The sequence below is a fragment of the Microchirus variegatus genome (assembly GCF_963457635.1).
Source record: "Microchirus variegatus genome assembly, chromosome: 19".
NCBI classification, from domain to species: domain Eukaryota; kingdom Metazoa; phylum Chordata; class Actinopteri; order Pleuronectiformes; family Soleidae; genus Microchirus; species Microchirus variegatus.
This window is the reverse complement of record NC_139820.1, coordinates 2,502,474-2,530,128: the sequence shown is the minus strand read 5'-3', so window position 1 is coordinate 2,530,128 and position 27,655 is coordinate 2,502,474. Positions and strand designations below refer to the sequence as shown.

The window sequence follows — 27,655 nt, the reverse complement described above, 5'->3', positions numbered from 1 at the left end:
CGACGTGTTTGGGAGCCATTTTGTTTCACTTAATAACTACAACGTGAAAAAATATCGGACAGAACGGCCGACGTCGTTCATCCGTTCACTTTCAACGAGAGAAAAAAGTCGTAATCGCAGAAAAAGCTGTATATTTTTGAAAAATCGCAAAAAGCTTTTTGTTTTTTTACAAGCGTGGACGCATTTCCCAAATCAGCCAAGAAGTGTGGATTGTGACTCAGTGTTCACACTCACGACTCAGCGTTCACACTCATGACTCATAGTTCACTCATGACTCAGCGTTCGTTCACACTCACGACTCAGCGTTCACACTCACGACTCAGCGTTCACACTCATGACTCAGCGTTCACACACACGACAGCGTTCACACTCATGACTCAGCGTTCACACTCATGACTCAGCGTTCACACACACGACAGCGTTCACACTCATGACTCAGCGTTCACACACACGACAGCGTTCACACTCACGACTCAGCGTTCACACTCATGACTCAGCTTTCACACACACGACAGCGTTCACACTCATGACTCAGCGTTCACACTCATGACTCAGCTTTCACACTCATGACTCAGCGTTCGTTCACACTCACGACTCAGCGTTCACACTCACGACTCAGCGTTCACACTCATGACTCAGCGTTCACACACACAACAGCGTTCACACTCATGACTCAGCTTTCACACTCATCGTTCACACTCACGACTCAGCGTTCACACTCACGACCCAGCATTCACACATGACTCAGCGTTCACTCACGACTCAGCGTTCACACTCACGACTCAGCGTTCACACTCACGACCCAGCATTCACACGACTCAGCGTTCACACTTATGACTCAGCGTTCACACACACGACAGCGTTCACTCACGACTCAGCACGTGTGGTCGTTGCAAAGACAACACCAGTCCATAATAATAATAATACTAATAACTCTTAAAAAAGTACCATTCATCTTTTTCAGCTTCTCTTCAGCGTTTTTATCGCGCCTCTGGCTTTTGTCGTACATTTTTCGAGAAGCTCTTCGGGCTAACGAGCTAGCGTCGGGGCTAGCGTCGGCGTCAAAAACAGAAAAGTATCAGTTGGTAAAAGCATCACATTTTACAGAACAAGAACCACATCATGAATACTGCAATTAATATTGTTAATATCATCATCATTGTTATTATTATTACTATTAATAACCATTAAACACTAAAACGCAGCCAGACGCAAAGATTCAGGCCGACGAGTTCGTCTGAAAGGAAAAACTCAAAGTGACATGCAAACGTTTCTCCGTCCTCATCGTCTTCGTCAGAGCAGGAGATTTATTCAGTTATGAAAACAAAGTTTGTTTCTTTTTCTTCTTCACAGTTTTCTGTTTGTTTTGAATCCACCAGCAGAGGGCGCTCCCTTGTGGCTCAGGTCGTCAAGTGTCAGCAGCTGCCATTGGCTTGAGCATGGAGAGCTCTGATTGGTTCCCAGTCTGTTTGGCACCTTCCAAAGTCACATGACGACGCTTGTGTGTGTGTGTGTGTGTGCATGTGTGTGTGTGTGTGCGTGTGCAGAGAGTAAATAAACATGTTATTATTATTTCACTAAATCGCTGACGACAACAAACTGTACTTCCTGGTTCATATAAACTGTGTATGGGGAGCCACGAGGGTCATAATTATAACTGGTTGTAAATAAATAAATAAATATATATATTTATATATTGATTAATACATAATTTTATTTATAATCTATATCGAGGATTAAAGAACACAACGTCTATTTTTCTTTGTTTTGAATTTTTAAAAAACAGAAAATCACAGGTGACGTTTCTTTACCTGGGCGTTAATTCTATGTGTCTGAAAAAGGAGCGCCCTCGTGTGGCCCGGAGGTGAACTGCAGATTTAAATCTCTAGTAAGATGTCTCCCTGTGTGTGTGTGTGTGTGTGTGAGCGCCACTTCATGCATCTCTCAGTAAAAAGAAAACTATACTAATCAGGGATTTCCAGGCAGAATTAAGGAAAAAACAAACCAATAAGGAATAATAACATTATTAGAATAATTCTTATCACACAATGACTATAAATCCAAGGATGTGACGTGTCGGTGTTTTTGTTTCCTGATCACATCTCCCGATCAATGCTGTTATTGCGTTGACGTCGGCGTCACCGCTTTAATTTATCTGTACAAGACGACGCCGACGCGGCGGGAAAAAAAGGCGGGAAAAAGGGGATGCGGTAAACCATGGCGTGCACCATGTGTCAGCTTAGAAAAGTGTCGCCGTGTGCTTGTGTTTGGATCATGACGCCGTCACACGAGTCGCTCGCTGATTCACTCCACGGTCGTTGTAAAGGCAGGTGTTTGCTGACGCCTGACAGCCCAGCAGGGGGCGGGACCGAGCAGAGGGGGAGGGAGGGGGCGGGACCGCGGCGGTCCGACCTCTCCGGGCTGAGAGACGTGAAAACAGAGAGCGAGATCAGGAGAGTCCTCACGGGGGGTTTGGATATGAGGGGGAGGAGCTTCAGGACTAAAGAGGGGAGTGTGTGTGTGGTGAGTGGCTGTAAGGCACTGACTCAGGTGTGGTCAGGAAAGATCAGTCATGCTGAGGCTCATGGGTAATCCTGGACGGAGGTAAGCCACCGGGACGCGGCCGTTCTCGCCGGTCGATCCTGTGATGGAAAGACGAGCTTTGGAGCGCATCGCATCTGTGAACTTCATCTGTGAGCGCGGGGAGAAACAGACGAGTCAGCAAACAACAACAACAACAACATCAACAACAACAACAACAACAACAACAACAACAACAACAACAACACAGACTTAGTGAATAAATAAATCAGATGATAAACTTTCATCTTCAAAATGTTACTTAAAAATCACAAATAACTGTAGGAAACTGTCATGAACATGTTTGTTACCAGTAATTAATATATTAATATCTTATTAACATCTTCAATCTTTGAGGTAAATTTTTTGGAAATAAGTAAATACATTAACTAATTAATTAATTAATTATTCACAAATTAACTAATTAATAATTAACTAACAAACAAATTAAAGAATTAGTAATTATTTAATTATTAATTAATTAAATAACTATAATTAATTAATTATTAATTAACTATAATTAATTATAGTTAATTAATTAACTAACTAACACATAAATACATTATTAACTAATTAATAATTAACTAACGAACAAATTCATGAATTAGTAATTAATTCATAAATTATAAATTAATTAACTATAATTAATTAATTATTCATTAACTATAGTTGATTATAATCAATTAATTAACTAAATTAATTATAATAAATTAATTAACTAACAAACTAATTAATGAATAAATTAACTAACGAATAAATAAATAAATACATTCAATAACTACCTAAATAAATAAATTAATTAATTAAATAAAAAATATGATGGAAAGGTGTTGATTGATTTCATTCTCTCTGTAAAAAAGTGTAAGTAAAAAAATAAGGCTTTTTTCTGTGAAAATTATGTAATTTTAATTAATACGTAATAAACTTGAATTACAAGTTACAAACTACAGTAACGGTTCGTGTTTACACTATAAAAACAGACCCAGTAGAAATAGGACAAATCTTCTCTAATGCTGTAAAAAGACAAAAGAAAGAAAGACAAATTGTCCCGAGGACGTTGAAAGCAGCGAGACGAGCTGGATCATGATGAATGTGAAGCATTGTGATGTCAGAGGTCAGAGGTCAGAGGTCATGTGTGTTTGTATGGGCAGACATTTGATGGAAAATCCTCTGTAGCCCCGCCCCCTCACCATGCTACCAGTCCAAACTACACCATCTTCACAATGAAAGCATGAGGCGACTTAAAGAAGACGGATGGACGTGATTGGCCAATGAGTCGCGACAGTGAAGAGGATGATTGGCTGAAGAGGAGGAAGTGACACGAGAGGACGAGATCAGGAGAGGACAAGGAAAAAGACAAGAGAGTGAAGGAGAAGATAAAGAAGAGGAGGAGGTGGTTGGGTTAAAGGTGAACAGAGGAGCAGGTGTTTCACAGTCATAAACACTTTAATGTTTTCATCAGAGTGAATGAATGAATGAACATCAGCTGACGTCAGCGGCAAATATACTAATATATTATTAAAAATGATCTCATTAAAGTTTAGAAAAAATAAAGGAGCACATATTTGTCCTTAAAGTGATGAGTGGGAGTTTTTATTATTTTTATATATTATATTTTATTATTATATATTTAATTATTTATTTAATTCATTCATTCATTCATTTTATTTATATACATATATATATATACATACATACACACGTATATATATATACATACATATATATACACATACATATACATATATATATACACATACATTTATATATATACATACATATAAATATATATATATATAAAAATATATATATACAAAAACAATTTACTTTAAGTCCAAAATGGAAGGAAATTAGGATGTGATTTTTTTTTATTAGTATTAGTTGAATATAAATTTGTATTTTTTTAATTTTTTTAATTTTTTTTAATTTCATAAAACATAACAGAAAAACAACATCACGACGAAATATTGTAAGAGGAAAAATATCTTATTAACTGTGTTTGAAATTGTTCAACAGTTGTAAACTGCAGATTTAAGTTCTGTATTAAAGGCGCCATATGTAAGAATGTGGCCAAAAACAGTTACTACATTCAAATTCAAAACACAGAGGTCTTTTAGGTTTCGTTTTCTGACGTAACTGGTTCAACCCCTGGTTGCTCGGCAGCTGAGACTCTACTGACTGCAATGACTGGTAGACGGCGGTAGGTGGCGCCACCTGACACCAAAATATGGTTTCAAAACGTAAACATACATTTTTTTAATGCTAAATATTTCGTCTGTACTGTTGTTGTTGGTGAGTTCAGTTTGTTTATGACCATTATTCCTGAGTCTCTGTGACATTTTTAGGACTAAAACCACAAATGTGTGACATATTTGATATTATTAAAATTAAATGATTGAGGAACATAATCGGATGATTGTTTTGCCGCAGACGCTGCTTTGAGTCGTATTTTCTCCGTCTATGACTGTGAGGTGAGGTTGTGGTTTAGCCGTCAATCATCGCTCTCCTACCCGTGGTTAGATCTTGACGCTCTCAATGCCGTAAACGTTGTAGCCCTCTTTGTACGTGGCGTAGTTTGGCTGGTGGCTCGGGGACAGCAGGTTGAAGTTGGGGGCGTGTTGAGGTGAAGACAGAGTGTGTGTGTAGTTTCCTGTGTGCTGCGGGGACGACAAGGTGTTGGCTGCCACCTTCACCACAAGAATAGAGTCAGCGTTACGGCGTTAGCCACAGCCGGAGCTCTAGCCCCGCCCCCCTCCCCCCCAAACCCCGCCCCCCTGTGTGTGAGTCATGTGACAACAGGAAAGAACAGAAAGAAGACGGTCTCTTCACGTCGTTAATCCGGTCGAACAAAAACCTTCACATCAGTGAATCTGCTCAGATTTAGTGAACATGGATAAAGAGAAGCACATCGTCCACGTATCCACACACTCTTCTTCTTCTTCTTCTTAAAAATACTATACTTAAAAAGTTCTAAAATCTACTTGTTACTTAAGTTACAAAATCTACTCTAAGTTAAGTTACAAAATATACTGTAGTTCAAATATTCTTTAAGTTTCAAAACTGATTAAGTTCCAAAATCTACTTAAAACTACTTCAGTTCCAAAATCTTCTTAAAAATCCAAAATCTACTTACGTTCCAAAAACTACTTAAAGTTCCAAAACTACTTAAAGTTCCAAAATCGACTTACGTTCCAAAATCTACTCAAATTTACTTAAAGTTCAAAAATATACTTAAGTTCCAAAATGTACTGAAGTTCGAAATATTCTTTAAGTTCCAAAACTACTGAAGTTCCAAAATCTACTCAAATTTAGTTTAAGTTCCAAAACTACTTATGTTCCAAAATCTACTTAAATCTACTGAAGTTCCAAAACTACTTAAGTTCCAAAAGAAATTACGTTCAAAAATCTACTTAAGTTCCAAAATCTACTTAAAGTTCCAAAATCTACTTAAGTTCCAAAATCTACTTAAGTTCCAAAATCTCTTTGCTGTTAAAACTGTGCTAACGTGGAGCTGAAACTCAGGTCTGGATGTAGCAGCAGCGCAGTAGCAGCAGCAGCATTAGCTCGGGTGCAGATTTACACGTGTTACGTGTTTATATTTGTTTTTCAAAATCATAATAACAAATAATAAAAAAGTGGAGACGCAAACCTTCATCTTTTTGGCCTCGGCTCGGCTCTTGTAGCAGAACTCCACCAGCGCCACCATCATGGCCAAACCCAGACCTCCAACCAGGATGTAGAAGACTCCTGCTACGTTACTGAGCGACAGAGCGCTGGTCTTCTCCTACAACACACACACACGTGCGCACACACACACACACACACAGACACACACACTAAGGTTAGTGCAGTGATATTTCAACAATCTGAACTCTAAATACATGAGTCACTTCTTTTGATGTAAATCAGTGTGAACGTTCTTATTCATATACAAATAAACATATACAAATATATATATAAATATATACTCTCAGGCCCAACTGTGTGTTTTACACAAAGACACACACATATACATACACATATATACAGTATACATACACATGAACACATACACACATATATCAAATCGTGTATTTATAATTACTTATTGTCATAAATAACAATATTAGCATACAAACAACAGTCAAATGTAAACTAAGTTTAAAAATAACAGAAGTCAAAGAGTCATGGAGCAATCACTAAATCTGACCTCTGACCTCCGATAACATGATCACACCTTTGCAGTGAGTTGTGACCTGTTCGGCCTTCCGTAGGAATTTGGTTCCAGTATGGTAATGAAATGTTTGAATGAACGAGGTCACATGACGGACGACTGAGGTCACATGTTACACAACATTCTAACCAGTGTTAGCATAGCAGCACAACATTCTAACCAATGTTGGCTAGATTATGGTAAATACAATAGACTGCAATATGTTTTAGGTTAGCATAGCCACACAACATGCTAACAGATGTTGGCTAGATTATGGTAAATACAATAGACTGCAATATGTTTTAGGTTAGCATTGCTACACAACATTCTAACCAGTGTTAGCATAGCTCCACAACATTCTAACCAATATCGGCTAGATTATAGTAAATACAATAGACTGCAATGTTTTAAGTTAGCATAGCTATACAACATGCTAACAGATGTTAGCTAGATTATGGTAAATACAATAGACTGCAATATGTTTTAGGTTAGCATAGCTATACAACATGCTAACAGATGTTAGCTAGATTATGGTAAATACAATAAATTTTAGCATAGCTCCACAACATGCTAACGGATGTTAGCTGGATTATGGTAAATACAATAGACTGCAATATGTTTTAAGTTAGCATAGCAACACAACATGCCAACTAATGTTATACATTACATGATAATACAACTCTTTTCTTTGAGTTTATGTTGTAACGTAAACGTGAACACACTAAATAAAGGGGTGGAGCTAAGTTTGCGCTAAATCGGGTGTAAAACATGAACGAGGTCACATGGCGGATGAATGAGGTGAGGACATTTTCAGAACGTGAGGACACGGAACGCAAAGTATTTCCACACTGGTGATCTCAGAGAAGAGGGAGGGGCTTCAAATCAGCAGTTGCCATGGTTACTGTTAGTTGGCGGCAGCAGCAGCAGGTTAGTGGGAGGAGCTAACGTTAGCGTCGCGCTACAATGTCGACAAACACAACAGCGTTTTCAGTCGATATCAGAGGTTTTAACCGCAATGTTACAAAGAACTAAACAAATATAAAGTAGAAATAACATGTAATCTATAAAATATAAATATATATAACAATATTTAATAAATATTTATACTTTTACTTAAGTAATATTGTAAAAAGTAACGTTTTCTGGTCACATACTCGTTCTTGGAACGAAAATTTGGAACTATAAGTAAAATTTGGAATTATAAGTACATTTTGGAATTTTAAGTAAAATTTGGAATTATAAATACAATATGGAATTATAAGATAATGCATAAATATAACAATATATAATAAATATGAATGTTAATGTTTTACCCTCTGTGTATAAAGACAGTAACATTGACATTAGAGATAAACAGAAACAGAATCAGACTTTTGATTTTTGACAGACACAGACACACAACTTCCTGTTCTCCTGACACACACAGACACAGACAGGTGTGTGTGTGTGTGTGTGTGTGTGTGTGTGTGAGTGTGTGTGTGACGGACCCACAGACATGAACCCACTCACCTTGTTGGTGGAGTCCTTGAAGCCACACTCTCCTTTATCGTACCACCACTTGTTTTTCATCTTGTCTAGCGTCCCTTGCTCATTCAGTTTCAATACGGCAAGGTTTACTGGCACTCTTCAATGGGAATAACATAAATAACATCATTATCAATGTTATCTTATGTTATTAGTAGGGGGGGGCGGCGGCTCTCAAGCTCTGCTCTGGTCGGCCAGCAGAGGGCGCTGTCGTGTTTTTTACGAAAACACGATTGTCAGTTCGAAAAAAAAACCGACACTGAAAAAGCTAAACAGATGAGGCGCAGGAGTACGTTTCTGTTTGTGCCCCCCCCCCCCGTGTTGTGGCCCCCTCTGTTTGAGGCCCTGTGAGTCAGAGAGTGAGAGACACCGCCGTGAAAAGCCTCTCTGCAGCAGCAGGAACCTCCAAACCTCCAGAGTCACAGATACACAACCGTTTGTTTTTGTTGCTACCATCTGGTGAGGTCACCTGACCCTTGACCCTTGACCCTGACCCTTGACCCTGACCCTGACCTTGACCCTGACCTCAACCAAACAGAACGCAACACGCTTGGAGGAAGAGGCAGCACGGACGACGGCGCTACATGTTTGTGTTAGATAAAGATTGGAATCATTGGGTTTTTCACGTTTGTTAGCATGTAGCGTCGCTTCTGTGCTGCACCTTGCGTCGTTAGTGTAACCTCCGTGTGTGTGTGTGTGTGTGTGTGTGTGTGTACGTGTGTGTGTGTGTGTGTGTGTATTAACCTTGCTCTCCCCTCCGCCGCTGCCGCATTCTCCCTTGTCATACCACCACTTGTTTTTCAGTTTGTCCAGCAGTCCCTGCTCGTTCAACTTTAACACCGCCAGGTTCACCGCGTTTCTACATGAACACAGTGGCTGTTAGCAGTTCAGTCGTCGCGGCGACGCACCAACGTCGCGGCGACGCAGCAACGTCGCGTCACTCTTCCTGCTGGTGTGCATGTTAGCATGTTAGCAGCATCCACTCGAGAGAAAAAAAAAGTCACCCCGAGCACAGACAGAGCTACATGTTAGCGCTGGAGTGCTCACGTTTACTTAGCAGCAAACTCATGGCTGACGTTAGCATTAGTGTTAGCGTGTCTCCTGAAAAAAACAAACATAAGAAAGCTGAGTGTCTCGTTGTCATGGAAACATGGAGATATGGTTAAAAGTCTTTTTGGTTTTAGGTTAGCATAGCTCCACAACATGCTAGCCAAAGTAAGCTAGATTACAGTATATACTTTACAATAGACTGCAATATGCTTTAGATTAGCACTGCTGCACTACATGCTAACCAATGTTAGCATAGCTCCACATGCTAACCAATGTTGGCTAGATAATGGTAAATAAAATAGACTGCAATGTGTTTTAGGTTAGTATAGCTACACAACACGCTAACCAATGTTAGCTAGATTATGGTATATACAATAGACTGCAATATGTTTTAGGTTAGCATAGCTCCACAACATGCTAACGAATGTCAGCTAGATTATAGTGTGTATATACATTAGGCTGCAATACGTTTTAGGTTAGCATAGCTACACAACACGCCAACGAATGTTAGCTAGGTTATGGTGCATACAATAGAGTGCAATATGTTTAAGGTTAGCATAGCTACACAACATGCTAACAGATGTTTGCTAGATTATGGTGTGTATATATATATATATATATAGACTGCAATATGTTTAAGGTAAGCAAAGCTGCACAACACGCTAACAAATGTTAGCTAGATTATGGTATATACATTAGACTGCAATATGTTTTAGGTTAGCATAGCACCACAACATGCTAAAGAATGTTAGCTAGATTATGGTATATACATTAGACTGCAATATGTTTTAGGTTAGCATAGCTACACAACATGCTAAAGAATGTTAGCTAGATTATGGTATATATACAATAGAATGCAATATTTTTTAGTTTTAGGTTAGCATAGCAACATACAAACTAATGTTATATACATTACATGACAATTAAACCTGTTTTCTTTGAGTTTATGTTGTCACGCGTTCATGCGAGCGCACAAAATAAAGGGGTGGAGCTAAGTTTGGGCTAAATCAGGTGTAAAGGGGTTCATATTTGAGTGACAGATCACCATGTTCCCATGAAAGACTATTTAAATCTGAGTTTTGCTGCACAGAAATTAGTTTGTCATTCAAATTAAATTATCAAAATTAAATTATAAATTAAAGCAACTTAAGAAAAAAATGTTTGACAACAAAAAAGTCAAAGGGCAACAAAAGACACCGTTTGTCCTTCGTTAGTTAACGTTGGATCGTTGGATTTAAACGTTGGTGTCACATGACCAGACCATGGGCAGGCTGCACAAACATCTGTCCATGTTTTATTGACTGAACTGGACTTTTATCACGACACAGATCATATAAATGTGTTTTTGGACAGGGGGAGGAGCTTTGGGACAGGGGGAGGGGCTAATGGCAGCAGAACGATACATACTTTCTCTTTCAGACAAAAGAGCCAGAGGGGTCTGAATACTCGCTAAATATATCGCTAAGTTAGCAACACTGGTCATGAATATCTAACTTCTGTCTCACACTCACTCATTCACACTAACTCACACACTTTTGATACTAAAGTACAGTAAAATAAAGTAAAGTAAAATAAAGTAAAGTCATAAACTTTTACTTAAGTAATACTATAAAAAGTTACTTTTTCTGGTCACATACTTGTTCTTGGAACGAAAATTTGAAATGATAAGTATAATTTGAAATTTTAAGTAAAATTTGAATTTTAGGAAAAATTTGAATTTTAAGTAAAATTTGAAATTTTAAGTAAAATTTGAATTTTAGGAAAAATTTGAATTTTAAGTAAAAGTTGAAATTTTAAGTAAAATTTTGAATTTTTAGGAAAAATTTTAATTTTTAGGAAAAATTTTAATTTTTAGGAAAAATTTTAATTTTTAGGAAAAATTTGAATTTTAGGAAAAATTTGAATTTTAAGAAAAATTTGAATTTTTAGGAAAAAATTGAATTTTTAGGAAAAAATTGAATTTTAAGTAAAATTTGAATTTTAAGGAAAATTTTGAATTTTTAGGAAAAATTTGAATTTTTAGGAAAAATTTGAATTTTTAGGAAAAATTTGAATTTTTAGGAAAAATTTGAATTTTAAGTCAAATTTGAAATTTTAAGTAAAATTTTGAATTTTAAGTAAAATTTTGAATTTTTAGGAAAATTTTGAATTACAGGTAGATTACTTTAAGACTTTTACTTAAGTAATATATATTTTTTTATATTTTTTTAAGTGACTTTTTCTGTTCGCATACTTATGTATATATACGTAATATACGTATTCCTGCTCACGTGACCTTTGTTAACAACGTTTTTATGACGTTTGTGCAGTCGACTCAGTGGTTTGCGTTCATGGACTCAGTCCAGCAGGAAGAGCTTTAGTTTCTATTCTTTTAACACATTATTCATAAAGTCATAACAGAAAAAAAGGCAGTGTGTGTGTGTGATATGATATAAGGAAAACTGACACTAATATCAAATACTGCGATGTTAAAGTCTAGAGTTTTTCTTCCATGTTGGTAAAATGTGTCTTGAATATGAAAAAGCATGTGAGTTAGTCGTCGTTATCGAATCTAAACCCAGCATTCATTAAAAAAAAACACTTTAGAGGACAACAGTGAGGACATGTTAGGAGCAGAGACATTTTGTCTTAACGTCCAGAATCGTCTGGTAAAAGCGTTTGAATTTAAAAATCATGTCTCTGGTTCTATCATGGCTGATTTCAGTAAAACATAAACGCTCTTAAAGCTCCATTAAGTGATTTTTCTGCTATTAAAAGAGACTCAGCACTAAACAAATTCACCGGATCGAATTTAAAAACATATTTGTTTACGTACAACATTAAAAAAAACTATACAATACATGGAATTTTGTGAATATATTTATATATAACAACACTTTCTAAGAGGCAAAAAAAATAATTTAATCATTCAAAAATATTGTATTTTATTTTGAAAATACACTTGTTGCCAGGTTTCCCCCGTCGACATCCGACAAAATACTTAAATATCTAACATTTGTCAGATTATAAACGTTAGATACTTACAATTATTTTGTCTGATGTCGACGGAGAACGAGTTCCAGGCGTACAGCGACTTTTTCAAACAATAAAATACAATATTTTTGAATGATTAAATCGATATTTTATTTGCTTCTTAAAAAGCATTGTTTGGATATACATATATATATATATGTATAAATACATCTTCATAAATGATCGATATATACTATAGACAAACTTTTGTAAAGTGTTATATTAAGTGTTATTTATGGATCACAGTCAATAATAATATTAATAATAAAAGTGTTCGTTGAGTTGTTGCTCTTTTGCCGCACAGAAAAATCACTTAATGCAGCTTTAACCTGTAAATGTAAACAAACAGAGGTTAAAAAGATGAACGAGACTTTCTGCAGAATAACGTCAACTTTGAGACAGAAGAGGACAGAAGAGGACAGAGGAGGACAGAAGCGTCACTGAGCTGGAGAGACACAAAAAACGAGAGACACCGTGAGACATAAACACACACACACACATAAATTGATCAGAATGTGAGTTTAAAACACTAACACTGTGTTAGAGGTGTCACCATTCTCTGCTCTACTTTAGGCTACTTTATGCAGGATAACCAATCAGGTGTTAGAAATAATTATGTGTGTTTTACATGAAATTAATTGGTATTTTAATTAATTAATGACACATTCAATTATTTAATGCTGTATTTATGTATTTAATCATTTGATGACACACTTAATCAATTATTTAATGGTGTATTTATTTATTTGATGACACGATTAATTACTTATTTAATGGTGTATTTAATTATTTGATGACACACTTCATTAATTATTTAATGGTGTATTTATTTATTTGAGGACACATTTAATTAATTATTTAATGGTGTATTATTTAATTTTGGTCTTTCGGTCCTCCATACTTAACGTAACAATAACCAGTCAGTTAACAGTAAACTAAGTGTAAAAAGAAATACTATATATTATTATAGTATATTAATATTTAAAAAAATATTATATTAAAAATATGATATTAATATTTAAAAAATTAAGAATATTATAATATAATAATTAAAAATAGTATATTCATATTATAATATTTTATTATATTAAAATACTATATTTATATATAAAAAATACTATATTAATATTAAAAATACTATATGGACTGGAGGGCAGCAGTGACTGGGTTTATTATCACATGTGACCTATATGATGTTACTCATGTCTATGTTTTTAAAGGAGACAGAAAACAAATGTAGACACACACACATCACACATAAATGAAGAAAAATCCCTGATTCAGGTCTTAAAGAAGCAGAAAATCAACTATCAGCCAAATCTGATTTAATCAGAGTAGAATTATTAATAATTATTAAAAACGTTTCATAATCTCAAATATTTCTTTAAGACATGACCTCAGATTTCAGTAGCCCCTCCCACACGTGTCACGGCAACCACCACTAGCCATGGCAGTCAGAGGTGGTCGCCATGGTGACGATACAAACCACAGCGATGATGTCATCAGGGTAGGTGGATTATTATAACAACGAGTGAGCCGCCATGTTCCGTTCACCGCACTCACTCACTGCCACGCCGTCGCTCCTCGCCGTCACTAACTTCTTATTTTCCTGTTGTTTGTTTGTTTGTTTGTTTGTTTGAGCACGGCCGATCATGTGACCACAGCCGCCGCTAGCGTGCTAGCGTCACATCGGTCCGAGCGCTGCAGCGGACGCTCGGCCGGCGTCTTTCCTGATGGTTACGGCAGAAAAACTTCACGGATTAGCTGCATGGCATGGTTTTTTGTTTTGTGTTTGGAGGGCAGAGCCAAGTGAGTGGGGAGGAGGACTGTATGCTAACGGCGGCAGCAGGTTCGTAGCGTGAATGGTACATGGCAGTGCAGGTTGGCCAGCATTGTTATACTGATCCACCCACCTTAATGGGGAGGCTTTGGGCGTGGCGATGCCGTAGCCTTTGGAGTCCAGGTTCCCGCCCACTTTCATGGTGTCGCAGGGCTTGCGCTGCTCGATGTACTCGTTCATGGTGGACTCCAGCAGGTACGCGTACTTCCCCTTGGACTTGCGCACGCGCAGGACGCCCTCCGACGTCTTCTTGACGAAGACGGACGGCTCGGCCGACTTCATGTACTGCCACATCTTGTCAAACAATGCGATTTTCGAGCGCTGAAAAACGCAGAAGCGGAGAAGAGGTCATAAGTTTGGATAGCTGGAACGCTATCGAGGTTAGCTTTGACAGATAGAATGCTAGTTAGCTTTGATACATAAACGTTCGATAAATAGGTGCTAGTTAGCTTGTTAGCTGCGATAGGTAAAACGCTAGTAAGCTTCGATACGTAGACATTCATTAGTTTCGATAGATGGAACGCTCAACAGTTTTGAGAGATAGAACGCTAGTTAGCTTCGATAGATGCTAGTTAGCTCGTTTGCTTCGATACATAGACCTTCATTAGTTTTGATAGACATTTGTTAGCTTCGATTGATAGAACGCTTGTTATCTTCGATAGATGGAACGCTCATTAGCTTTGACAGATAGAATGCTAGTTAGCGTCGATAGATGCTAGTTAGCTTTGATACATAGACGTTCGTTTGCTTCGATATATAGGTGCTAGTTAGCTTGTTCGCTGCGATGGGTGGAACGCTCATTGGCTTCGATAGATAGATGCTAGTTAACTTCAAAAGATAGATGCTAGTTAGCTTGATAGTTTTGATACATAGACGTTTGTTAGCTTCGATTGATAGAACGCTTGTTATCTTCGATTGATGGAACGCTCATTAGCTTTGACAGATAGAATGCTAGTTAGCTTCGATAGATGCTAGTTAGCTTTGATACATAGACGTTCGTTTGCTTCGATATATAGGTGCTAGTTAGCTTGTTCGCTGCGATGGGTAGAACACTCGTTGGCTTCGATAGATAGATGCTAGTTAACTTCAATAGATAGATGCTAGTTAGCTTCAATATATAGAATGCTCATAAGCTTTGACAGACGGAACGCTAGTGCAGAAGCTTCGATAGATGCTAGTTATCTGCGTCGAGGTCATAAGGTCACCAAAAACAACGTAAAGTCCTGTTCTGAAGCCTTAAGACTGAGTCTACAAAGCTTCTCAGTCACCTTCAGAAGATAGCTGGAGGCAACAGGAGTTGCTCGAGTAAAGTTGAAGATGTGTCAATGCTCAATGCTAATTCTTCTGGAGCTCAAAAGGAACTGAAAAGTTCTTCAGCTCTGAAGAAAAACTGAAAAGACCTCTACAGCGATGTGTGAAATGTCAGGATGAAGGTCAGAGTCTGTGAAGGTCTTCATTCATCAGGTCATGGTCACCTTCAGAAGATAGCTGGAGCCTGGAATCTACCTCTGTTTCAAACCAGATAAAACTGTGTTGCCCTGTGAATAGAAACCGTGAGGACCATGAAGAAGATCTTACCCTGAAGAACTCCTTGGTGGATCCAGAGTCCAGAGTCCCGTACGCGATCTCCGTCTGTTTGGCCAGGTCCTCGGCGCTTTCGATGGGAGAAACCATTCTCTCCACCGTCAGGAAGGCAGCCAGGTTGGCCGTGTACGACGAGATGATGATCAGGGTGAAGAACCACCACACGCCTCCGACGATACGACCTGACAGAGACCTGCACACACACACACACGCTAGTTAGCTTCGATAGATGCTAGTTAGCTCGTTTGCTTTGATACATAGACGTTCACTAGTTTCGATAGATAGACGTTTGTTAGCTTCGATATATAAGTGCTAGTTAGCTTGTTAGCTACGATAGGTAGAACGCTCGTTAGCTTCGATAGATAGAAGTTCGCACATTAGCAAACCTCATTGATGTAGGGTGCAAATCGCCAAAATGGCTGACTCCCTGTGGGGTTGAGTCCATGGTTACGGTTGACTTTTTTATTCGTCTTGGTCATAAACATCTTCCCACCAAGTTTCAGGAAATTCGGCCAAATAAATTTAGCAGGTTTTCACCTTCGGGGGCACTACAGAGCCCTTGAGGAAAACACGAGTCTGGGAACTACGTTTTTATGCACGTTAACGCCCTCAAAAATGACCGGTAAAACACGGATAGAAGGATAATCTGAAGGATTACAATAGGCTCCTCCCACCAGTTTGTACCAGGAGCCGTTTCAGCTCCTCAGGGCCGGGTTACTAGACATATGAAGCTGAAGGAAACACAAACCTGGGTGAGATGTCGCAGCCCTGCCTCATAAAAGCTCCCAGAGAAAACCACAGCGAGTTAAAGATCCCAAACTCGTTGTTGGACTCGGTCGTCAACGGCATAGCTCCGTCCTCCGGCTCCTCCAGGGTCCACTCGTACGGACTGAATCTGGAAACCTTGCACAGGTAGATAGACAGACAGAACGCTAGTTAGCTTCGACAGATGCTAGTTAGCTCGTTTGCTTCGATACATAGACGTTCATTAGTTTTGATAGACGTTCGTTAGCTTCGATAGATAGAACGCTAGGTATCTTATACAGATGAAACGCTCATTAGCTTTGACAGATAGAATGCTAGTTTGTTTCGATAGATGCTATTTAGCTTGTTAGCTTTGATACGTAGACATTCATTAGCTTCGATAGATAGAACGCTAGATAGCTTTGATAGATAGAACGCTAATTAGCTTCGATAGATGCTAGTTAGCTCGTTTGCTTCGATACATAGACGTTCATTAGTTTTAATAGATGTTTGTTAGCTTCGATAGATGGAGGTTCATTAGTTTTAATAGATGTTTGTTAGCTTCGATAGATGGAACGCGAGTTAGCTTTGATAGATGGAACGCTCATTTGCTTTTACAGATGGAATGCTAGTTAGTTTCGATAGTGGCTATTTAGCTTGTTAGCTTCGATAAACAGAAGTTCATTAGCTTTGATAGATAGAATGCTAGTTAGCTTCGATAGATGGAACGCTCATTAGCTTTGACAGATAGAACGCTAGTTAGCTTCGATAAATGCTAGTTAGCTTTGATATATAGACGTTCATTAGTTTCGATATATAGAACACTATAGATTTGACAGAGAGAATGCTAGTTAGCTTCGATAGATGCTAGTAAGCTTTGATACATAGACGTTCGTTTTCTTCGATATACAGGTGCTAGTTAGCTTGTTAGCTGCGATCGTTAGCTTTGACAGATAGGTGCTAGTTATCTTTAATAGATAGATGCTAGTTAGCTTCAATAGATAGAACGCTCATAAGCTTTGACAGAAAGAACGCCCTTGCAGAAGCTTCGATAGATGCGTTAGCTTGTTAGCTTTGACAGATAGATGCTAGTTATCTTCAATAGATAAATGCTAGTTCAGCATGGACATAACTGACTGAACAGAGACTGGAGGACGGACGTTCTCACCAGGAAGAGGACCACGCTGACGCCGATGTAGGCAAAGACGATGCACATCCAGATCTCGTAGGCCAGCGGGTCCAGGAAGGAGAAAACTCCCGGTTTGGATTTCTGCGGCTTCTTGATCATGATGGAAATTCCCAGAGACATGAAGGGTTTGGAGAAATCGATCACCTCCTCTCGCACCAGAGTGATGGTGAGCGGAGCGATGGCTATGTCAGCTTTCTGTAAGGGACGGAGACAAAGTGTTTATTTTTCTGAACGACAAATCAAGCTCTTATTATTAAATCAGTTTGAGGACTGTGGCGTCTCACCCCGTAGACCAGTTCTCCCACCATGCCGTTCCAGATCTTGGTTTCTGCGTCTCTGGCTCCGTATTTTCCGTCTCCCACGATCTTCAGCTGGTAGCGAATTCCGCAGTGTTTTGCGATCTCCGCGGCCAAATCGACACAGTAACCTTTTAACACACACACACACGTCCAGTTACACAGTTGTGTGTGTTGCAGTTGTGTTTGTGTTGAGGTTGGGTTGCAGTTGTGTGTGTTGCAGTAGTGTTTGTGTTGCAGTTGTGTTTGTGTTGCAGTTGTGTTGCGGTTGTGGTGCAGTTGTGTTGCGGTTGTGTTGCGGTTGTGTTTGCATTGAGGTTGTGTTGCAGTTGTGTTTGTGTTGGGGTTGTGGTCCAGTTTTGTTGCAGTTGTGTTTGTGTTGCAGTTGTGTTTGTGTTGCGGTTGTGTTGCAATTGTGTTTGTGTTGCAGTTGTGGTTGTGTTGCAGTTGTGTGTGTGTTGCAGTTGTGTGTGTGTTGCAGTTGTGTGTGTGTTGCAGTTGTGTTTGTGTTGCGGTTGTGTTGCAGTTGTGTGTGTTGTTGATGCGTTACAGTTGTGCATGTTGTTGTGTTGCAGTTGTGTTTGTTGTTGATGTGTTGCAGTTGTGTTTGCGTTGAGGTTGTGTTGCAGTTGTGTTTGTGTTGCGGTTGTGGTGCAGTTTTGTTGCGATTGTGTTTGTGTTGCAGTTGTGGTTGTGTTGCAGTTGTGTTTGTGTTGCGGTTGTGTTTGTGTTGCGGTTGTGTTGCAGTTGTGTTGCGATTGTGTTTGTGTTGCAGCTGTGTTTGTGTTGCGGTTGTGTTGCAGTTGTGTTGCGGTTGTGTTTGTGTTGCAGTTGTGGTTGTGTTGCGGTTGTGTTGCAGTTGTGTATGTTGCTGTAAAAGTCAAGTCAATTCTCACGTACCTTCATAGCGGTCGTTGTCTTGAAACAACTCAGCGTTTTTCTTCAGCATCACGTAGGGGGCCTCCTACACACACACACAGACACACACACACATTTTGTACACTTGTTAGCGTAACGGCCTCAGTTTTGTGCGTCAGTGATCGTATATTTTCAGAATGAGAGAAAATTACCAAGATGGTTGTGACGATCACCGTCTTGTTCTCCATCGCCATGGTCTCGTTGGAAAGATCGGACTTTGTCACCACCATCTTATCCACCTCGTTCCAGTAACCGATCTGACACACACACACACACACGTTACACACACACGTTACACACACACGTTACACACCCTCCACACTGCTACATTTTCTCTGATCATTGATTATAAATGGTTGGTTTTACCTTCACTGGTCCATTGTTCTTCAGCTCCATGACCGTGACTGAGTAGTTGATTCTTTTCCCGTACTGATCGAACTGAATGTTTCCTGTTAGACCATCGACACGCACCTACACACACACACACACACACAAACACACACACACACACACACACACACACACACCATTGTTACATGTTCTGCTAAAAACAAAAGAACCAGTGACAGTTTTTCTTCATCAAACACAGTAAACGGTCAATCGGCCAATCTTAAATATCACCACTTCCTTTTCAACCCGGCTTTCAAAATAAGAGCCCCTGACTCTAGCAGACATTTGCCGTAATGTTCACTGAAGGAGGTAAGTCTATAAAACAAAATGAACATTTCTATGTCGTCTTGGCAGGTAACAGTTGACAGATAGAATGCTAGTTAGTTTCAATAGATGCTAGTTAGCTTGATAGCTTCGATACATAGAAGTTCATTAGTTTCGATACGTAGATGTTCGTTAGCTTCGATAAATAGGACGCTAGTTAGTTTCGATAGATGCTAGTTAGCTTGATAGCATCAAAACACAGACGTTCATTAGTTTCGATACATAGATGTTCGTTAGCTTCCATTGACAGAACGCTAGTTAGCTTCGATAGATGCTAGTTAGCTTCGATACATAGATGTTCATTAGTTTCGATGGATGGAACGCTCATTAGCTTTGAGAGATAGAACGCTAGTTAGCTTCGATAGATGCTAGTTAGCTTCGATACATGGATGTTCGTTAGTTTCGATAGATGGAACGCTCATTAGCTTTGAGAGATAGAACGCTAGTTAGCTTCGATAGATGCTAGTTAGCTTCGATACATAGATGTTCATTAGTTTCGATAGATGGAACACTCATTAGCTTTGAGCGATAAAATGCTAGTTAGCTCGTTTGCTTCGTATCATAGACGTTCATTAGTTTCGATACATGGACGTTCGTTAGCTTCCATCGATAGAACGCTAGTTAATCAGCCAATCTTTAATATCACCACTTCCTTTCAACCTGGCTTTCAAAATAAGAGTCCCTGACACTATCAGACTTGCCGCAATGTTCACTGAATGAGTTGATTCTGTAAAACAAAATTGACGTTTTATTGATGTTCCACAAGCCTCGTCTTGGACGTTTGTTTGTTAAATATTACGTGTCTTACTGTGTGTGTGTGTGTGTGTGTGTGTGTCACCTGTTTGAGCGCTCGCTCGATCTCCACGCCCTGAGACCACGGCACCGCCGGATTGGCCAGACAGTCCCCGTTGTTGCCGCGGCGATTCAGGTCTATTCTCTGCTTGTGGAGGAAGCGGAACGCCTCGGTCATGACGTGGACCGCGTCAAAGGTGAGCGCCGACGTGTACTGAAGGACGCACGGTTGTGACATCATCATCATCATCATCATCATCATCAGCTTCTCTGTTCCGATGTTTCTTGCTACAATAACACGTTAAAGCGTCTTACCCTGATGCGAATGTCCGCTCCGGGATATTCCTTCTCCTCCAGAGCCTCCCACCTCTGATCAAACTTGGCCACCACAGGATCGTCGAAGTCTACGATCTGAAAACCCGACACGTTTGCGCCACCGTACTGGATTTTAGAGAGATCGCCGTCCACGAAACCCTGCAGCAACAACAAGATAGATGCTAGTTAGCTTCAATACATAGACGTTCATTAGTTTCGATAGATAGACGTTCATTGGCTTAGATAGATAGTTGCTAGTTAACTTGTTAGCTTTGATATATAGACGTTCATTAGCTTCAATAGACATTGATTATTTTTGATAGATAGACGTTTGTTAGCTTCGATAGAAAGATGCTAGTTAGCTTCGATAGATAGAACACTTGTTAGCTTCGATACATAGACGTTCATTAGCTTCAATAGATAGATGCTAGTTAGCTTCGATAGATAGAACACTTGTTAGCTTCGATAGATAGACGTTTATTAGCTTCGATAGATAGATAGATGCTAGTTAGCTTCGATAGATAAAACGCCCATTAGCTTTGAAACAGGTTAGCTTTGATAGATAGATAGATAGATAGATAGATGCTAGATAGCTTCGATAGATAGAAAACTTGTTAGCTTTCGATAGACGTTTGTTAGCTTCGATAGATACTAGTTAGCTTCAATAGATAGATTCTAGTTAGCTTCGATACATAGAATGCTCATTAGCTTTGACAGATGGAACGCTAGTTAGCTTCGATAGATAGACACTAGTTAGCTTTGATAGGTAGATGCTAGTTGGCTTTGACAGATAAAACGCTAGTTAGCTTTGACAGATAGAACGCTACTTAGCTTTGACAGATAGAACTCTACTTAGCTTTGATAAATGCGAGTTAGCTCGTTCTTCATCCATATATTTATTTCAAATTTTGTATATTTAGTATTCTTACACTATTACTTGTATACTCTGTAGTTGTACCTCTGTAATTTGGCTGCTTTTCCTCCCGACAATGAAAAATAAAGCTAATATGATATAGAACATAAACACGGTTATAAACGTAAACAGATGTTTGTTGAGTCCGAGACAGAAAAACAAAAACAGTGACACTCACCAAGTTAGCGATGATGTAGTGATAACCTTTAACGTGTCTGCCGATAGTGATGACCTGAAGGAGAGAAGAACGTGTTTACAACACTGACGCACACACCACAACAACAACAACAACAACAACAACAACAACAACAACAACAACAACAACAACAACAACAACAACAACAGCACTTGTGCGATAGAACCTGCTCCATGATGTCTTTGACTTTGTCTTGTTCACAGTCGAGGATGATGCGTCGCTCCTTACGGATCTCCAGGTCCTGAAGACGCATTTTAAAAAATTAAAAGCTCATCACAACTAAACAAAACCTCGAGTTTAAATGTGTGCGAGAGGTTTCGTCTGCTTTTAACTCTTCTGAGATCGTCCCGACGTCCGTACCTGGAAGAGCGAGCGATAGGCTTCGTCTTTCCTCTCGTCTTTCAGGTTCCCCACATTTATCGCCGTCACCACCCACTTCTTCTCTGCGGCTGTGTCCAGTATGACCTGCAGCGTGGACAGTCCTACACAAAATTGTTTAACTTAAACGTAGCGAAATATTTCACTAAAATTACATAACATTACGTTACCAAAACGTTACCTTGTAATGTCACAAAAATGCTACTTATTCTTATTTTTTTCGCTATTAAAAAATACAAAGCTATAATTACTTACTTAATTAACGGCAATTAAACAAAACTGTACAAAATATTTCACCAACATTACAAATTTACATTGCAGAAAATGTCAATAATTTTAATATTACATAAAATAAACAAAAAACATAAATAATGTACCTCACATGTACTGTAAAATCACTAGGACTGTACGTGTGTTGACGAGCGACTTAAAGTCACAATCTGCGATAACACTGTAGATGACATTGTGTATTTGTGGTACAGTTTGTGTGTCTAAAAAGGTCACATGACTGACGATGCTGGCGACAGTGTTACCTCTGTCGCTGTCGTACAGGTACGCAAACTTCTCCCACTTGTAATATTCCACTAGCGACACCAGCGGCCCTTTGATGTCGGGCCTCATCTGCAGCACAAACTGATTCATGCCCTCGGCGGGAAACGACGGCGTGATGAAGGAGACGTGCAGCGTCTCGCAGAACGACGTGATGGTGTTCACCGACTTCTTGTCGTAGAAGCCGAAGATGGCGTAGACGCCGCGAGAGAACTGCGAACAGACTGCGAGACGACAGAGAGATTCATTACAGTCTCTGTTCAAATCAGATAGAACGCTAGTTAGCTTCGATAGATAGATGCTAGTAAGCTTGTTAGCTTTGATAGATAGAACACTTGTTAGCTTCGATAGATATGTTCTCATTAGCTTTGACAGATAGAACGCTAGTTAGCTTCGATAGATAGATGCTAGTTAGCTTCGATAGATGGAAGACAGCAGTCGCCATGGTTACTGTTAGCTGGCAGCAGCTTCAGGTTAGTGGGAGGAGCTAAACTTGTTGTTCATATAATTTTCTACAGCTACTTGTTATTATAATAAATATATAATATATAATAACTAAAAAAGCACTCGGAGAGCGCAGATCTCTCAAAAAGCCTCAAAAGCTCAAAACTGGAATTTAAAGGTGCAATTTTGTCGGAGCACTGAGGCCACGCCTTTTGAGGTGGAGAAAAATCTTTAACAATTTTTAATCATTAACTTGTCTAGAACATACGTACTAAGTTTGGCAGGGCTAGCACATACGTGCTAGGATGAATTCCTTCAAATGCATAGACTAGTCATTATTCGGACATCTGGGTGGGCGGAGCTAATGGAAGAACATTAGAAATTTGTTTAGAAAAATTTCATCCCAATCATACCACTCTAGTCTGACCATAATCTGACTTCTGGGGGCGCTATAGAGCCCTTGGGCTACCAATGGGTTAGGGCCCAATGCCACAGTAAAATAAATAGGAACAAAACAGTAAAACAAAGTTTATGTCACAAACGTAACAAAGAAAACGAAAGTAGAGCCACGACAGAGTCAGACAGTAGGAGCTTAAAGGAGAAAATCATTTTCAGTGGATTTAAGGTACAAACAAACCATTAAAAGCCTGAAAATGAACATTAACTGAGATTAACTAACATTAACTAACATTAACTAGCACTCGTCTTCATTGTTGGAGGACAGCCACACGAGTCCCGCATGTGTCTCTGTGCTGCTGCTAAATTTAACCGTCCTACTTTAACGACCTTGTTCTTCACTGTGGAAGTTTAAAAAAATAAAAGCACCTCATCATCTGTGCTGCATTAATGTGCAGCATACATTTATGTGTATATATGTATATATACATACATACATACATATATATATGTATACACTCACTGCGTTATTGGCCCACGCCCTTATATCTGTGCATTCGACACTTTTACATTTAAATAACACTGTTGCATCAGGAGCCTTTTAATCTGCATTTACGCACAGATTTAAGTGGAACTAAAGCCCTAATCCACTGTTTTCAGGTGTCATAAACTCTCTCACCTGATCTTCATTTCCCTCATTTTAAATGTTATGTTATTGTGTTGAATTCGGAGATTTAAGTGAGAATTCTGAGATTAGAATAGACTTTAATCTCACTTGTTGTGCCCTAACACTCTTCCGTACATTTCTGACTTGGCAAAGAGAATAAATGGTGATACTAATATTTTATAATATTATTATCAATACATATGTATACAAGTCTGGTGGACCAATATTAATATTTTTATATTATAATATTTTATTTATATTATATAACATATATATATATATGTTTTTGAACGGTGTGTGGATGAAAAACACTCACAGCAGTTGGTGACGGCGAAGCTGTTGGCCACTTCCAGATTATCGATGTGTGGCGTGAGTCTGAAATCTGCCATTCCGAACTGAACCATGCCGACTCTGAACGCACTGTACTCCTGATCTGCACCGCGAGGGAACAAGCCGCCTGAAACACAGAATGCGGATGAGAGACATGACGTATTACCACAATGTATACAGTACACACATATATATATACATACACACATATATACACACAGTATATGTACAGTGTGCTCGGATCACCTCAGTATTTATACAAATGTCATTTTACAGGGTTTGGTGGATGAAAACACTGATGGTGAATGTGTGAGCTGTAGCTGTGAACTATAAGTGGATTATGAAATCACAGCCTCCTCTTTAGAGCCAGGCGTGGGCAGAGAGTGTGTGCACACACACACACACATATATATATATATCTCTACACACACATATTGATGCCGTGTACATGTAAGTGCGGCTGAAACCTGTTCTCTTATTAATCGTTTTCTTCTTCTGCTCGTCTCACATCATCTCATCAATATTAACGACGTCGGGAACGATCTCGCTGTAACGCGACGACGCTCGCGTTCAAACGCTTCATTCAATTCACATAAATCTATCCAACAATGGATTATTATCGGATTACACGAGGAAGAATGAAGATGAATCGCCAAATCAATATTTCTGACCCGCCCCCAACTGCTCAAATCTGTCTGTCTGTCTATAATTTGGCTAAAATATGACATTTCTAACAAAATTGTCTATATATTAAGGCAGGTAAAGGTTCGCTAGAATATGACATTGTTAATAACATTGTCTATATATAAAGGTAGCTCAAATTTAGCTAATATTAGCTAAAATATGACATTTTCAACAACATTGTCTATATAAAGGTAGCAAAATGTTTACATTGCTAACAACATTATCTACACGGTATATAGGTAGCAAGAGGTTAGCTAACGATAGCTAAAATATGACATTGCTAACCACATTGTCTATATATAAAAGGTAGCTTCTTTTTTTTTACGTGGCTAACAACAACATCTACACAGTATATAGTAGGTAGCTAAAGGTTACCTAACATTAGCTAAAGTAAGACATTGACAACAACATTGTCTATATATAAAAGTAACTGAAAGTTAGCTAAAATATGACATTCCCAACAACATTGCCTATATCTAAAGGTAGCTAAATTTTGACATGGCTAACAACATTATCTACACAGTATATAGGTAGCTAGAGGTTAGCCAACATTAGCTAAAATATGACATTGCCAACATATATAAAGGTAACTAAAAGTTAGCTAAAATATAACATTGCCAACAACATGGTCTATACAGCATACAGGTAGCTAAAAGTTAGCTAACATTAGCTAAAATATGACACTGCTAACAACATTGTCTATACAGTAAAGGTAGCTAAAAGTTAGCTAAAATATTACACTGCTAACAACATTGTCATGTAGGTAGCTAAAACATGACATTGCCAACAACATTATTTATACAGTATATAGGTGGCTCAAAGTTAGCTAACATTAGCGAACATATGACACTGCTAACAACATTGTCTATACAGTAAAAGTAGCTAAAAGTTAGCCAACATTATTCATACAGTATATTGGTCGCTAAAAGTTAGGTAACATTATTTATACAGTATATTGGTGGCTAAAAGTTAGCTAACATTAGCGAACATATGACACTGCTAACAACATCGTATATACAGTAAAAGTTAGCTAACATTATTTATGCAGTATATTGGAGGTTAAAAGTTAGCTAACATTAGCGAAAATATGACTGCTATCAACATTGTATATACAGTAAAGGTAGCTAAAAGTTAGCTAACATTATTTATACAGTATATTGGTGGCTAAAAGTTAGCTAACATTAGCTAAAATATGACTGCTAACACATTGTATATACGGTAAAGGTAAATAAAAGTTAGCTAACATTAGCGAACATATGACACAGCATTATCTATACATAAGTTAGCTAAAATATGACATTGATTAGTATCATTGATGACAACGAGCGTCTCGTCACGGACGAGTTTCACCGGCGCGTCACACGTTTGTGACGTCAGCTTCTCAGAAACGAGCCATGCAATCAAAGTAAATAATCCTACGACGCTCAGAAGCTAAAGTAAGCTAAGCTAAGCTCGTGACTGGAGAGCTGTTTTTTTTGTGACGCGGCGTTCAAAAACAACGCGTTCGTTCAAAACGTCAACGTGTAGGAACAGTAGAAACACACACACACACACACCTGCAGCTGCACACACACACGCACAGACACACATGCACGGACACACATACACGCACACACACTTTTCACTCCACTACCTCCATTGTTTCCAGGTCAGCGGCACTTCTATCACGAAGAAGCCGCAGCTCAGTGTCAGTGTGTGTGTGTGTGTGTGTGGGGGGGTGTTGGTTTGTGCTGCACGCGCCGTGTCTCTGACATGGTTCCTCTCAGTCACGTGACTGACGCTGTGCCTAATAAAGTGGCTGCTGCGTGCTCTACTTCTGCTGCTGCTGCTTTTATTCTCCATGTTTATTCCACTGCAGCTGCAGCAGAGACATCCTGATGAACAGTAATCATGTCATAATGAATAATAAATGCTCTTCTTCTTTCATCCTGTAACTGTTCACAGGGCAACAGGGGGCGCTGTGTCATGTACAGGATAAAAAAAAAAACCTCATTAAAGTCACCTTATTAAAGCGGCGTTACCTGCAGCATCTGCTCTGTGTACAAATATATCAAGTAAAATCCATCAGTTTTATTTAAACGTATAATTACCGAATTAAAAACCACATTTTGTTCAATTAGTTTGTAATTTAAACATACTCAATATTAAAACCACATTTAAACCACATTTGCATCATGTTTGCATCACTTTAATTATTATTATTATACCATATTTCCATATTTACCCACATTTAAAACCACATTTGATTTACTTACCGTATTTAACTCTTAAACTCATAATGACTTCATTTTAAAACCACATTTTTTTCATTTCTGCTCACTTTTCAAACCTGCAGTTAAGCTACTTTG

The 27,655-nt window shown here is 38.7% G+C and overlaps 1 protein-coding gene across 5 annotated transcripts; it reads right to left on the bottom strand.

The window, feature by feature from the left end:
• On the bottom strand, positions 1–27,017 carry LOC310940871 (glutamate receptor 2-like). 5 transcript variants are annotated; one of them, XM_083905903.1, is made up of 20 exons: positions 26,941–27,017; positions 24,610–24,750; positions 22,771–23,010; positions 22,220–22,341; positions 22,026–22,100; positions 21,842–21,895; positions 20,751–20,909; positions 20,482–20,649; positions 19,296–19,400; positions 19,082–19,186; positions 18,912–18,975; positions 18,000–18,142; positions 17,695–17,910; positions 16,531–16,685; positions 15,777–15,975; positions 14,272–14,519; positions 9,041–9,155; positions 6,230–6,364; positions 5,091–5,267; positions 2,589–2,691 (listed from the first exon to the last, which is right to left on the bottom strand). In XM_083905903.1, the coding sequence occupies exons 2-19, from the start codon at positions 24,695–24,697 to the stop codon at positions 5,097–5,099; spliced, it is 2,562 nt and encodes an 853-aa protein (XP_083762029.1). In that variant the 5' UTR covers positions 24,698–24,750; positions 26,941–27,017; the 3' UTR covers positions 2,589–2,691; positions 5,091–5,096. The 5 variants fall into 5 exon arrangements, with proteins under 5 accessions (XP_083762030.1, XP_083762032.1, XP_083762029.1 ...); XM_083905904.1 differs by lacking the exon at positions 5,091–5,267 and having other exon boundaries at positions 1–2,691; XM_083905907.1 differs by lacking the exons at positions 9,041–9,155; positions 26,941–27,017 and adding an exon at positions 8,282–8,396 and having other exon boundaries at positions 24,610–24,745.
• Between the last annotated feature and the right edge of the window lie 638 nt (positions 27,018–27,655).